The sequence below is a fragment of the Nuphar pumila genome, chromosome 16, assembly GCF_984573655.1.
Source record: "Nuphar pumila chromosome 16, dmNupPumi1.hap1.1, whole genome shotgun sequence".
Lineage (NCBI taxonomy): Eukaryota > Viridiplantae > Streptophyta > Magnoliopsida > Nymphaeales > Nymphaeaceae > Nuphar > Nuphar pumila.
The window spans coordinates 75,605,494-75,621,550 of record NC_143264.1 but is presented as its reverse complement, the minus strand read 5'-3'; the positions used below and the strand labels follow the sequence as shown (position 1 = coordinate 75,621,550).

Sequence of the window (16,057 nt, the reverse complement as noted above, 5' to 3'; positions counted from 1 at the left end):
ATATGTGATTATAGCATGTTCATATGTGTTCTAAGGCATCTAGAAAAACTCTATATGTGATTCTACCATGCTCAGATCTGCTTTAAGATAGTCAAAAAAACTATATATGTGATTATACCTGAAAGGGACCTGGAATCGAATATCCCCTATCCTGAACAGCGGCCTTGATCTCATTTCGGAGAAAGGGGGCGACGGTGTATTGGAAGTAGTTATTCAGTGATTCATTAATGATCTCGCGTACATCATCACCGGAAAGAATAGTCGGCTGCTTGGAGCTTATGTCGGCGCAAGAAGTTGGTGAGCCGTAACTGGAAGAACCAATAACTGGTGAAGTGTTCATATTACTCCCAAACCCGAACACGCGACCTTTTTTGGGTTCACCTGCTGCAGTCACCCATGCTGTAGGATCAAATGATGGATGCTGAGTAGCGTCTTCACCATATCGCTCTACCATTTGTTGCTCATATGCCTCCTACAAAATAATGTTTAAAGTATTCATTAATAATTAATGATAACATTATGATGACTTGCATATATATTGCAATGATTATTAATAGAATTAATACATACCGTTGTCGTTCTCGCCTTCTCTGATACGAAGACTCCCGTGGTCTTCCGTTTATGTGTTTCTACAAACACATCCTTATATGGTACACTGCCTCCTTTTTCTGCTTCCTGCGAAGTTAAATGACAAAAGATTTAGTACACAAATTTGCAACTATACTTATAAAATTAATATTATATATTGATGAGTTACCATTTTCTTTAGGTGGCTCCCAAATGTCTTAGATCCACCTGTGTGTAGATGGGCTTCGGGCATCTTCGATCGATTTTGTGAAGCCTTCGCAGAGCGATTTTTAAATGCATCTCCCGCCCACATATCGCACATTTCATCCCAGTAATCTTTCCTGATAGTAATAGGACCATGGCCTTTCCACAGTAATGGATCATCTACTACGCCAGATGCTTTTTTTGCTGCAGTCTTCATAGTGTGCAGCATGTCTGCAAATCGATTGGCAGCCACCTTCTGCCACACCTTCCTTGCATCATTTTCTTCCACCGTAGTTGCAAAGCGATTCGAAGCCTACAAATATTTTCAGAAAGTTAGTAGACATTGCTTAAATAAATTAAATATGAAACACATTAACTATGAGGAACAACTGTATACCATGAATGAGGACCACAATCTGTCTAATACCTCCTTTGGGTACTCTTTCCATTGAGCAACTGGTCCTGGTAGATATTGAAGAAGTGAATTCCTAATCTCCCGTACTACTTCTTGTGGCTCAAACCTCGTGCTGCACATGAATTGTTACACAGTAAATATCAATATAAAATATTTAAAAGATATGCAATAATTGAAAACAAAATACTTACGGTCGATTATCGATATACACTATTCGAATGAGTCTTCTTGTGCCAGCCTGTGAAGACCCTGTTTCCTGTGTTGGCTGTTGACTTGTGCGATCAACTGGTGTAGGTGGGTCGTGTACAGGCGAACATCATCTGTAAAAAAATACACACCAAGTTCTCAGAATGTGCATTTGAACTAATCAAGCATCTAATTAGTTATATGATATACCTATCACAGGAGCCCGTGAAGATGAAGGTTGAGCCTGGCTACTACTGAATGAGCGACCACTATAACCTCCACGAACCATATTCTAACAAATAACATATGTCAAATAATTCACATCAAGTATTACAATGCATTCAAGTCATTCACATCAAGCATTGCAATGCATTCAAATAATTCAAATCATTGACATCAAGTATTGCACTAATTCAAATCATTCGTTAATTGCATAAATTATAATACATTCAGATAAATTACAATGCATTCGAATCATTCGTATCAAGTATTACAATACATTGAAATAAAATTTTTAATCATTCACACCAAGTATTGCAATACAACTCACATCAAGTATTACAATGCATTTAAATAGAGGTTTGTAGTATAAGATTTTTTTCACTAGCTTGAGAATTCTTCCTCGTCACTAGTTTGACTTTCTTCTTCTTCTTCTTCTTCTTCTTCTTCTTCATTGTTTGCCCATCCACTTGGTACATCATTTGGATCACATTCCTCTATGAATGTTTCATCAGCCAATGGAGATATGACATGCATATCATGCGCAACATCGTGACCATAAGCGAAGTCACAGACATCATCTGATTGATAGTAATCACTGTCTTCAGCTAACTCATCTTCTTGTAACTGATCATACTCGGGGTATAGTTTGGATTTCACCTTGCAAACTGCCCACCATTCATTTCTATCTGACTTTTTTATACTCGGATATGAAGTATAATAAACTTGTTGAGCTTGCGAGGCTAATATGAATGGTTCATATGTTCCAAACCTGGATTTATGATTCACCTCCACAATGCCTGAAGCTTTGTCGAGTCTTGTTGCAGTTGGATCAAACCAATGACACTTGAATACCGTAACCCTGTTATTCATGCCTAAGTAAGTCAACTCCATTATTTCCTCTATAACACCGTAGTAATCATGTTCATTTTCACCGTAGCTGCTACCCTTGACACACACGCCACTATTTATCGTTGATTTGTTTATACCGTAGTCTTTTGTATGGAATCGATAACCATTTACGATATACCCGTTGTAGCATTGCACAACTTTGGTCGGACCATTTTCTAAATCACATATTCCTTGATCTTTAACATCACCATGGCGAACCTATGCACAGACATAAACAATTATTGTGATCACGATCAATTAAGTAACTTAGTGTTGTTTATAAGTACAAAATTTATGTTAGCTTCTTTACCAACTGTTTCAACCACTCCACAAACTTAGTTTCACGTTCTTTTTGTACTTCTGCATTAGTGAGATGTGAAACTTTGCTTTGCAACTCCAGATCAAATCGTCTGCAAACCACAAATACTTATATTACCGAGCCATGTATCCACATATAGAACATAAAAGGATTTATAATTGAGTTGCATATACATATACTTACTCGATGTATGGGTCGATCGCTGAACAATTAAAAAGAATATAGATGTGTGCTGCATCTTGCTCTCGATCTGTCAATAGCCTTGATCGGCAACTACCAAATGCATGCCCAAGTCGTTGAAATATCGACAGCTTGTCAGCTACAGTTACTTGTTCTCCATCATCGTTACGGGGCGGGCATGTGTAACGTGTTGAAATATGAGGTTCGAAGTACATAGATGAGAAATTTGAAATCTCTTCTAAAGTGTACGCCTCACAAATAGAGCCTTCTACTCTTGCTTTATTACGAACCTTTTTTTTTAGGTCGAGCATGCATCTGACAAGAATATACATTGCAAATTTTAAATATCTGTCATTAAAGAGACAAATATAAAAAAACATATACCTTTCAAATGGGTACATCCATCGATATTGCACAGGGCCACCAACCCTTAGTTCATATGGCAAATGTATGATCAAATGTTCCATAACATCGAAAAATGCTGGCGTAAATATCTTTTCTAACAGACAAACAGTGGTGATGACAGAGTCCTCGAGATTCTTTACATCTGATACAATGACCTCCGATGCGCACAATGTTCTGAAAAATCCGCTCAACTCAGACAATACCCCCCATATAGGTTTGTCTAACATATCATGGAATGCTAGGGGTATCAATCGTTGCATAAAGATATGACAATCATGGCTCTTCAACCCATATAACTGTCCATCGTCAATCTTCACAGCCCGAGCAATGTTAGAGACATATCCATCTGGAAATCTCAGTTGTCTCAACCATTGACATACATGTTTTATTTGATCAGGTCCGAGCACGTACTTCGCCTTTGGTTTCAGTACTTTGCCATTATACTCTTTGAGTTCCAATTCTGGTCTTTTACATATTAATTTTAAATCCATACGGGCCTTCGGATTATCCTTCGTTTTTCCTTTAATATTCATTACTGTATTGAACACATTATCAAACACATTTTTCTCTACATGCATCACATCCAAATTATGTCGTATCAATAGGGTCGGCCAATACGGTAGTTCCCAAAAAATAGATTTTTTCGTCCAATTGTGTTCCTTCCCAAATCCACGGAAGGGTGTAGGACTGCGGGCATCTGTTAATACATCTGGAAAGTATCGCAATCTTCTTAAAATCTCTATGCCAGACAATCTTGAGGATGGACCTTCCATTTCAGTTGTGCCTGCTGTAAATGCATTCTTTTGACGTCGGAACGGATGATCGCTGGGTAGAAATCGACGATGGCAATCAAACCAGCAAGGCTTCCTTCCATGCCTCAATCTAAAAGCTTTGGAATCCTCCATGCAGTACGGACAAGCCAACCTCCCATGTGTGCTCCAACCAGATAACATACCATATGCAGGGAAGTCACTGATTGTCCATAGATATACCTGGTAACACCGTCATCCCACAGTACTTTTAATTCATCAATCAATGGCCTTAGATATACATCAAGATTTTGGCCAGGTGAGGTCGGACCAGGGATCAACAGAGACAAGAAAAGATTTGGACGTTTCATACACAAGCTTGGTGGAAGGTTGTATGGAGTTACAAATACTGGCCAGCATGAGTATGGAGTTGATCTACCCCCAAATGGATTAAATCCATCTGTACATAGACCGAGTCTAACATTTCGCACTTCCATTGCGAAGTTCTGATGAGTACGATCAAAGTGCTTCCAAGCTTCAGCGTCAACAGGATGCGTGATCTTGTTTTCATCGTGTCGAACTTTATTTGCATGCCATCTCATGTGTTTAGCTGTCTTTGAAGACATATACAATCGCTGCAATCTAGGAGTGATAGGAAAGTAGCGGAGCGACTTGTATGAAACTTCCTTTGATCTCGTGCTACCATTGCCTCTTGTCTTTGGCTTGAACCGAGGATGCCCACATGACGGGCATGATATGTCGTTTTCCTGCTCCTTGAAATACAACATGCAGTGATTTGGACAAGCATCAATCTTTTTGTAACCCATACCTAGAGCGTTGACCATAACTTTCGCACGATAGAAATTTTGTGGCAATTTCTCATCTTTAGGCAACATACTCTTCACAATCATGCACAAACGGTCAAAACATGATTGACTCAAATTATACTCGGACTTCAAATTCATTAGTTGAAGAACTGCAGACAAGATAATGTGACTCTCACAACCGTTCCAAAGTGGCTCATCAACATCTTTAAGTAAATCATAAAATCTACTAGCTGCATCGTTTGGTGATTCTTCATCTACGACAGTTCTTACATCACTAGAACTCATAGCAGAACCCAGTTCTGTTCCTGCAGCATCAAATATCAAATTCGTATATGGATTATCGTGCACCACATTCACCCGTGCATCAAAATCGTTTCTAAATTCTTCTCCATGAAACGCCCAGTTCTGATAATCACTCACAAAACCCTTCCTGTATAGGTGATGTCTAACGCCATGAGGTTCTACAAATCGATTATTCTTACAAATCTTGCAGGGACACCTAATCCGACCTGTGGGATCTACCGTACTGACACTCGCCGTTGCAAATTCAATAAAACTATCGACACCATCCATATATTCATGCGATAACTCATTGTCCACTATCCTACGGTACATCCATTCACGGTTTGCAGTCATTCTGTCGTATGATGTTACGAATAGTATCCTAACGAATTAAGAAAAAAACAATCAGAATGCGACGATGAAGAAAATATCAAATTTATCATGCAATATACTATGTCAAACAATAACAAGAATTTTGATGCATGCATTGATAACTTAATATTTTCATGTGCAAACTATTAATGACATGATACAATCATTTGAAGCATGCTTTTATTATAAAATTTCACATGGAAGTCAAAATCAAATTGAAAGTAACTACATGCAAGCATGGATACAATTACATCAAACATTGCAATACATCATAATCATTCATATCAAATAAATGGCAAACATGTACCTGCAGCAAACACACTTCAATATCTCACTAACTACTACCATGCTTAGCATGGACTCCGTACTCCAAAAATAAGAACACTTCCATATTTCTACATTAAAATCATGCTCAGCATGATCTCCGAACTCCAACAAAGCAGTCCTAGATATCAACAACTAAGTGAGTGTGTGAACAATAAAGTGCTGCATTCAATAAATTAAATAACATGTGATACGTTTGCATCACTTACTCACCACGGGTATTTACCCGATTTGCATTGTTTTTGTCATTTACTTACCACAGGTGGCCGAGCACGAGTTGGTTCCGTTGAAAAATCTGCACAAAAACAAAACAAATTAAGTAACAAACTAACTAATCAAGAAAACAAATTGAAGTAAAACTAACTACCAGTAGACATTAACAAACTAACAAATTGAACAACATGGACAACTTGTATATATACATTACAAAAAAAATTTCAACTTAAAATCCATATGGACAACATATATGCAAACTACACTTAAAACCATATGGACATCTTATATACACATATTACAATTTTTTTTTCAAGCTAATCACATGGACAACATAGGGATCACATAATAACTTTTTTTTTTTTAAAAAAGAGATCACATGGGCAGCATAGGTATCCATAACAAAAATTCTTTTCAAAACAGATCACATAGGCAACGTAGGTATCTCATAACAAATTTTTGTTAAACCCAGCCGAGTGGAAGAGAAAGAGATAGACTAAGAAGGTTGGAGGCCTTGTGCTCAGCCAAGCTCCCTTCCACAGCCCCTTTTCACGTTTTTCTCTCAAGGTACGGGTATTTTCTTATGTGAAACGTTTGAGAAATCGGGTAGAGGTAGGATTTCCATGCATGTTTTGATGGAAATCCATGGCGAATCAGTGGATCTACGAATCCACTATGTTATATTGATATTTTTCCTTGTTTTTCATTTTTTTTTTCAAAAAGAAATCCATGGCACGATCGATGTGGTATGGGTGTCGGCTGACAGACCAGCCGAAGTCAAGCCGTGAACCCTCGTTGTTGGCCCAGCCGAGTGATCGGCTGGGTATGATCCCTTTATTTCAAAAAAAAAAATCTTTTTATTCACGTTGGTGGCTGTTGGCTGGCTGGCAGGTGCGCCAGGCCCAGCACCCAGTCGGCTGGGTGCTAGGCGAGCCTATGACAGGGCCATAGCCGGCCCAGCCGGCCCAGCCGACAAAAATTCTTTTCAAAACAGGGAAGGGGGTTAAACCCCCTGCCGGAAAGGCAGTTCCGGCATGGGGGGTTGACCCCCTGCCGTGCCTTTACGGCAGGGGGGTCGACCCCCCATGCGTTTCCGGCAGGGGGTCGACCCCCCATGCGTTTCCGGCAGGGGGTCGACCCCCCTTGCCGGAAACGCAGGGGGTCGACCCCCCCTGCCGGAAAGCACGGCAGGGGGTTAAACCCCCTCCGTTTCCGGCAGGGAAGGGGCGTACCCCCTGCGTTTAGAAGAAGAAGAAGAAGAAGAAGAAGAAGAAGAAGAAGAAGAAGAAGAAGAAGAAGAAGAAGAAGAAGAAGAATATTACCTGCGCTTCGCCGGACGGTGGCGGGAGGTTGACGGGGAGCGGCAGCTGGCGAGCGCCGGCTGGCGAGCGGTGGACGGGGAGCGGCGGCTGGCGAGCGGCGGTGGCCGGACGGTGGCGAGAGCCGACGGGAGGGAGCAATACAGCGAAACAGGGAAAAGAGAAAGAGGGATGGGATTAGGGATTTACGCGACATTTAGCGACAACTTAGCGACGGCAAAATTCCGTCGCGAAGCCGTCGCGAAACCCAAATACCAAAAAAGCGACGGAAAATATTTTGTCGCTACTCCGTCGCTAATTAGCGATGGAGTAGCGACGACAGAGTTCCCTCTCTAAATCTGTCGCTAAAATGGTGTTCTTGTAATCAAAAGTAGCGACAAAAACATGCAGTCGCTAATCCGTCGCTAAGTAGCGACAGATTAGCGATAAAAATCGTTTCCTCGCTAATCCGTCGCAAATTAGCGACAGATTCTATCTCTAGCTAATCTGTCGCTAAGTAGCGACGGGAAAAATCCGTCGCTAATTTCCGTCGCTAATTAACAATTTTCTTGTAGTGGGCGCCAGATCAAACCATGATGGTGCACGGGTGTGTCTGGGTGGTTGTGAGCCCACTCAGGCTTTGCCCCAATGTTGTCAGTTTCGCTATTCTTCATATACGTATCGTATTGTCAGAACATCGATACGATACTAACCTGAATCGGTTATTTTTAAGTATCGCTATAGGTTCCCTAAGTTGGAAGCGGACCCAACCCATATAATTAGATGGGTCCAAGAATGGTCTTCCATAATTCCTAGGTTAGGGTGCAAATCTTTCTTGGTTGGCTCTCTTCACACCAAGACATGTTTTCTAGTCGGTTTGGGGTTAGTCCACATATAGGTCTATTTAAGATAAGCGGGGAGGTATATAGTTCATGAGTTATAGGTTGGCTATATATCTAAGCTAACCCATATCCAAACCAATTTTTGACTAGAACAAACCATATCCGACCCATTGACATTTTAGGCCATTTATTTTATTTAGAATATTTAATCACATATGTTCATTATAATATCCAAGTATGAGTTGGATATAGTTTGACAGTGATTCAAAAGAACCATATCCATATCCATATCCAACTGGGTACACATCATCTATCTATGTCCTATCATTTCTCCATACCGAAGTTAGCATGCATGACGATCCACATTCATATATGGTTTAGATGACCAACTATATTCTACACATTTTAAACCATGTTATATGCTTGTGTGTGGAGGGAAAATATTGGTTATTCTAGATAGTACCATGCTATCTAACAAAAAATATAGATGTTGACTTTATTTGCTCAATCTAACCCCGCAGATGCATTTAGCACTGTTCATATATTATGAATCACACTTTGGAACGGGTGGTCTTGATGTAAAAATATGATTCTTTCAATTATGAATTCCTAGTGTAATACTAATCTATTTTTGCAGATCTTAATACTCCTGATTATAGAATGCCATCAAACCATCTAAAACATGTTTTTAACTAAACAAACCATTTAAGATCATCTTCATAGGGCTTAATTTGCGAAAAAAAATCCAGAAAACATGAAAAACTTTTAGTTTCTACTAGACGGTATGATACAGTCGAAGGTGGCCAATATTAAATGGAGAGAGAGAGAGAGAGAGAGACTGGGTCATAAGCGTGAAGTTGACAAACCACAGCTATCAAAGGATTGGAACAAATTAACACTTCATATTCACAACAGCGTAGAATTCACTCATAAACGTCATACAGACAGAAAGAAACACGGCAAAGACAAAAATGCAAAATTTACACCCATTGAAAAACAAGAAAATATCCAAAAAAAATATTTTCCTTAGTGTATTTTTCATTCATGTTGATTCAAGCTTTTATTTCCTTCACAATTTCTCACTGAATTTCATGTCTCACTCTCAAGAAATCCTGCAATTGTGAGGGGTGTTAGATAAATCCATGGGCCTACGTATATATGTTGTCTAAGGTTAAGGCCCATATAAAGTGATCGCATTTGGTTGGGCTCATCTGGTATGGTTATATTATGTGTAGAGACCTCATATGCCCTTATTTCTCTTTTGCCTTTCTATCAAGAAAAAAAAATGTTTCTCTCTCGTTAGGTTTAGAGAAGAAGGCAATGTCACGTATAGAGGTTCAGAAAGATCATACTTGTAAAAAATCTACCGAAGCATAAATGGATTTAGGTATATTTTCGCAACAAGTTTGATTTATGATCCTTTCAATGATTTAACACGAACAAGTTAACAATCATATAAAGTGTTTTTCGAATTTATAAATCCAATAATTGGTATAAGACTAGTTTGTTCTTGTTGAATCGTTGAAATATTATGTTTTGCCATTATGCTTTGTTGAAAAATGATTTACTCAAAAGATATGCATTGACTATATAGAGACTATGTTTCGGTTTCTACGAAAGACTCTTTAAGAATTATGATGACACTTGTAACTCATTTTGATTTGGAGATGAATTAGATGGATGTAAAGATTGCATTTCTTAATGGTAACATTGATGAAACAATATATATGATGCAACCAGAATATTTTATCCCAGGCGATACAAAGAAAATAGTTTACAAATTAAAGAAATTCATTTATGGACTTAAGCATCCTTTCCGTCAATGGTATCATAAATTTCATCAAAGTCCTCTTATTTGGTTTTGAGATGAATGTGGTTGATGAATGTATATATTATAAGTTCAGTGGGGGTAAATATATTTTTTTTGTTTTATACGTCGATGACATATTACTTGCCAATAATGATATAAGCATATTGCACAAAACCAAAAGATTTCTAACAAAAAAAATTGAATTGAAAAATCTTGGTGATGCCTCTTTTGTATTAGGGATTCAGATACATCGAGATCATTCTCAGAGTATTATTTGATTATCGCAAAAGTGTTATATCGAAATGATTCTTGATAGATTTGACATGAAGGATTGTAAACCAGGTGATACTCCTGTTGCTAAGGGAGACAAGTTCAATCTCGCTCAGTGCTGCAAACACCAGTTTGAAATTAAGGATATAGAAAAGATTTTCTATACATCTACTATACATAGTCTTATATATGCTCAAGTGTGTACACATTCGGATATAACATACATTGTAGGGATATTGGGTAGATATCTAAGTAACCCAGGGTTGGATCATTGAAAAACAACCAAACAGGTTATACGGTACTTGTAAAGAACAAAAGGTTATATGTTCACATACAAGAAGTCATATGAATTGAAAATCATTGAGTATTGTGATTCTAACTTTGCTGGATATGAAGACAGACGTAGATCTACATTAAGTTATGTTTTTTTATTGGCTAGGAGAGTTATTTCTTGGAAGAGTGCCAAGCAAACACTCATTGCATCTTTCACTATGGCAGCAGAGTTCATAGCCTGTTATGAGGCATCCAATCATGGAATATAGTTACACAATTTTGTCATTGAGCTGCAGATTTTGGATAATGGTAAAAGACCGCTAAGGTTATTTTATGACAATAATTCCACAGTGCTATATTCCAACAACAACAAGAGTTCGTCGAAGTTAAATCATATTGACATCAAGTTTCTTATTGTTAAAAAAAGAGTGCAAAATGGTCAGATATCTATAAAACATATTGACACAAACTCCAAGATTATGGATCTGCTTACCACAGGTTTGCCACCTAAGGTCTTTTACGAGCATACTGCTTGAATGAGTGTTTTATCATTTAATGATATGCTGGTTTAGTGGGAGTTTGTATTTGAACATTCTATGATATAATAAAATTTTATTTTACTGCTTCAGTATAAAGTTTAGATTTTAGTTTTATTTTGTACTCATTTATTGTGATTCTACTGAAGAATAAGGCATGACTAATTGAAAATAGGCATGTTTGGATCACATTACATATAATTTTTATGCTTCACATCCATACTTGATCTATGTCAATATATGTGATCATTGATGGGTTTAATTACGATGATTATGAAGACTACTTTGGTTTTATGTTGACATGATTACTTGACCAAATTGTTAGAGATGTCATATGATAAGATAGTGTTTTTGATCTTATAAGGTTATAATGTATGATTATAAGGTGATATATGTGGCTCAAGTGGGAGATTGTTAGATAAATCATGTCAGCCTACATATGTTTAATCACACATTATATGTTGTCTAAGGTTAAGGCTCATATAAAGTGATCACGTACGGTTGGGCCATATGATATCTCATGTGGTATGATTATATTATGTGTAGAGTCTTCGTGTGCTTTCATTTGTCAATTTTTTATTTTATGATGGGCCAAATTGAAAATAGACTCTAACGTGGTTATAATTAAGTTATGTTCCTCAAAACTATATATATAGTAGCTGTTATCTTTTGCCTCTCTATCAAGAAAGAAAAATGTCCCTCTCATTAGGTTTAGAAAAAAAGAAAAAGTCACATATAGCGGTTCTGAAAGATTATACCCGTAAAAAATCTATCAGAGCACCAATGAATTTTTGTAAGCTTCCGCATCAAGTTTCTTTTCTAATTCTTTTAATGATTTAGCACCAACAAGTTAACAATGATTTAGTACAAACAAGTTAACAATCATATAAAGTGTTTTTCGGATTTATAAATCCAATAAGGGAAAACAAGCATACTCTTTCCATGTATTTCCATGCATCTTCAGCATCTTCAGTGCCCTCTCCTTGGTGGAACTTGCTGCCGATCCACCATTGATATGTATCAACCCACAGAGCTTCAACACGGCGCCGAACTCTGCCATCTGCTCCAAGAATCTCTCAGTTGGATGGCACTCACAGATCAAGCACAATATCTTTATGCTCAGTCTTGTTGTTAACTCTGACACTCCCATGATCTTCTTTGTCACAACTGCCACTGACATCGCATGATCAACTAATGCAGACCTCCCCTCTGCTACCTCACACAGCAGTTTCAGTACTGCCATCATCTTCTCACACCTCGCTCTGCTTGATTCAGGCAGCAGCTCGATCAACACGCAGACCGCCCCCGCTTCTACGGTTTTGATCCGGATCGGCCTCGATACTGTCAGTATGTCCATAAGAATCTCCAGAGCAGATGAAGTAGCCTCACTGCAATTCTCATCCGAGACCAACTCCAGCAGAGCCTTGAATATGTCTGAATCCTGATCCCCCACAATTCCGCTCCAATTGATCCCCTTGTTCGCGATCTTTCGCAGGATTGAGACGGCATGAAGCCTCGACTCCGAGCTCCCCGTTTGGATCATTGAGATCAGTGATCTCACACACTCTGGCCTAGTCAAGAACTGAATCATGGACCCTGAAAGTGTTGCCAAGGGCAGGCTGTGGAGCACTGAAATCGATTCTTCGCACAACCGGAAGGTGGCAAAATTCTCGCCGTCGTTCTCGTTCCGGGCCTGACTAAGTAATCCGCTTAAGATCTCGATCCCTCCGGACTGGACCAACAATTCAGCATTCTGATCACTGTCTGACTCAATCACCTTCCTGAGTCTCTTAAGAGCAGAAACCTTGAATGTCGACGACTCTATCGAGCGGAGGATGTCGAAAATTTCCTTCTCGTCGGCGGCTTTCCGTCCCGAAGACGAAGAAGGTGGAGGGCTCCGAGAACCGCCTTCACCGGAGCCCTTTTTCCAGGAGTCTATGAGTCTCTTCAGCGTGTGGTTTGGAGTGAGGTGGAGGTTTTCGAGCTTCTGCATCGTCACGGGGCAGGTGGTTTTCCGGCAATCGAAGATCCACCGCTCGATGTTTTTCCGGTCGTACGTTATGCCGGTGCAGGTCGTGAAGGGATCGACCATGAGCTCCATTGAAATGGGACACCTGAAGTAGAGAGGAACCTCCATCTCTCTCTCTCTCTCTCTCTCTCTCTCTCTCTCTGTGTGTGTGTGTGTGTGTTTCTTCTCTCAGAGAAAGAAAGAAGAGTGGGAGTTGGAGAAGTTTTAGGTGATAAGCAAAACTTTGGAGAATTGGAGGGAAGGGAGGAAGAAGGTCTAAGGAGAGGTTTTAGTAAAAGAGGAAGGGATCTTCATGGAAGACAATAGGGTGATATATAAAGGCGTAGGGAGTTGGGAGGAGGATTACGTGTGTACATATCCATGTTTTGGATCTATTTTTTTTTCCTAATAATTTATTTGACCGTGTCCCACTGGGGTTGACATTTTTCTCGTTGGCTCATTATTGATAAGTTTGAATTAAATGAATCAGGCAAAATGTCACCTTCGGTTTTCATTGGTAGGTGTTGTCTGTCACATGACACGCCCTTTTGGATGCGTATCTGTGGTGACGTAAGCAGTCGAACACGTTGATACAGACACTGACACATGATGTGATTTTAATATACTAAAAAAAAATACTTTTTAATACAACTGCCCCCACTAAGTTTTTTTTTTTTTACTCACAATTGAATAGGAATGTAAGCCCCCACAACTTAATCATAATAAATTTGTAATTCAAGATTTGTAATTGGATTATCTCCATGACATGGGTGATGTCAGGGTTTGGTAACAAAGGAAGTGGTCCGATGAACTTTCCGGGTCAGACATGTAAGGTTCATTATCATATGGGCCGAGTATGGTTTATGAAATTTCATACCAAAACTGGGTCGGCCCGAGTTGTGACTAAGACTCAGGATTTTTCATTATAAAAAAAGGGAAATTTTAAATAAGGCGTTTGGTCATTAATAAAAGGGCAGCTAAGTTGTGAATTTTTTTAAAAAAAATCATCTAAAAAATATCGTGGTTAATTAAAAAGGCCGAGGAGTTTACTACAGTCAAGTTTGCTGTTAAATGCGATATGAAATTACCATTTTTACCCTCAACATCATACTCACCTAAAAAAAGGAGAATGAGTCTTTGAAGAGTTAACTCTCTTAACTCGTCGTGGTTTAGTGATAAACTAGGTCAAATGGATGAAGTTTGTTTTTTTATTAACGGTGCAAAAATTTAGGTGCTTTTTAAAAAAAAAATTGAAACTTACCTATATTTTTTATTAATGCTCAAACTTTAGTTTTTTTTTTAAAAAAAAATCTCAAAACTTGAAAAATATTATTTTACCAAGTACAGACCGGTACTGGTTTATATAATCCTTATGAGATCCAACTATGGTTTTTCTTATAAAGATCTGGTCGAACCCAAGACGGGCAATACTGACACCTCTTATTCGGTTCTGGGTTTGGACCAAGGGCCGATCCAGGGGGCAAGGAGGGGCTCGAACCCTTACTATGGTTTTGAAAATTTTTATTATTTTATTATAAAAATTTATATTACCTTTCTTTATATTTTAGTTTTATATTTTATTATAAATTTCTTTTTGCCTCTTTTCAAGCAAAATCCTGGATCGGCCACTGGTTTGGACCCACCCATTTTGGCAGAAGACTGACCCGTTGTGGGTGAAGGGGCCCAGCCTTGGAGTTTTGCGCCATTGAGCATGGTGATCGTTGCTTGGCAGAACTTTCCAGGGCAACAGGTCACCCGACTTACACTGGTTTCTTTGCGTGATAAACCAAAAAAGAAGGAAAGAAAGAAGTTTTTTTTTTAAGTAAATAAAAAGTGACAATGTAGGCGCATTCAACCAACTGTTTCCAAAATTTGCTTTTTTTATATTTAGTTATAAACCGAAGAAAGACACCCAGTATGGAGACCTGGTCGAGCTGGCTCAGCCTGCCATACCTTAGGGTCCTCGTGCCGGCAGCGTGAAAATTTGAGGTTAGGACCCCTGCCTCCGGGGCCTATGCTATGCGTTGGCTTGCACAGATGGGCGACACCCATGAGAATCGAACCTTGACTGCCCGTTAAGCAGCCAAGGCCTCATTCCATTGAGCCAACCCTCTTTTGAGGCCTAAAATTTGCTTGCATAAATGGTTGATGTGTATGTGGCACTCTTAACCGCATCAAGGCCAATAAATTCAACGCATTCACGTTTAGAGACAAGCCTCTTGTAGATGACCCGAACATCTCATAAAACACAACTACTCGATTATTTTTCATTGTTTAAAAAAAAACTCGCCGAGTCAACTCATTGACTTGGTTGACTCAGCTTCGATCGCCAATTTATGTGGTCAACCCAGTGAGCAAACTCACCCAAACCTGGTCAAAACTCAATTGATTCAGTCGTCACCGACTTGGTTGACTCTGATCTATAGCAAAATTATTGAAGATCTTGAAGTTCAATGCTTGTTTTTTGTTTTTGTTTTGATTCCACTGATATTGTCAGTAACTTAGTTACATGATTCATGTCATATAATTTATAGCTAACACACTAATTTGTTGTTCGGTACTTCAGTTTCTTACCAGTAAATGACCAGTTGTGGCTTAGTTTTTTATTTATTTAGTAATTTTTAGAAATAATCATGTTTTTTTATATTATTTACTTATTTTATTAATATATGCTATTTTTATATAAAATCAAAAGTTAAAAAATCACCCAGTTGACCTGCCAGCCACGAGCCATGCAATTTTATTAATGAGAACATAACCCATCACTTGGAACTAATGGCAATTCCTTGATGGACCTGTATCTCTTTTTTATGTTATACTTTCTTCACCTCTCTAATTTGGTCCCCAGTTTAAGTCATTCCATGTAG

The 16,057-nt window shown here is 38.7% G+C and overlaps 1 protein-coding gene across 1 annotated transcript; it reads right to left on the bottom strand.

Moving 5' to 3' along the window:
* Nucleotides 1-12,086: 12,086 nt before the first annotated feature.
* Nucleotides 12,087-13,283, bottom strand: LOC149813654 (E3 ubiquitin-protein ligase PUB23-like). Its single transcript, XM_089991176.1, has one exon. It carries the CDS (start codon nt 13,281-13,283, stop codon nt 12,087-12,089), a length of 1,197 nt encoding a protein of 398 aa, XP_089847302.1.
* Between the last annotated feature and the right edge of the window lie 2,774 nt (nt 13,284-16,057).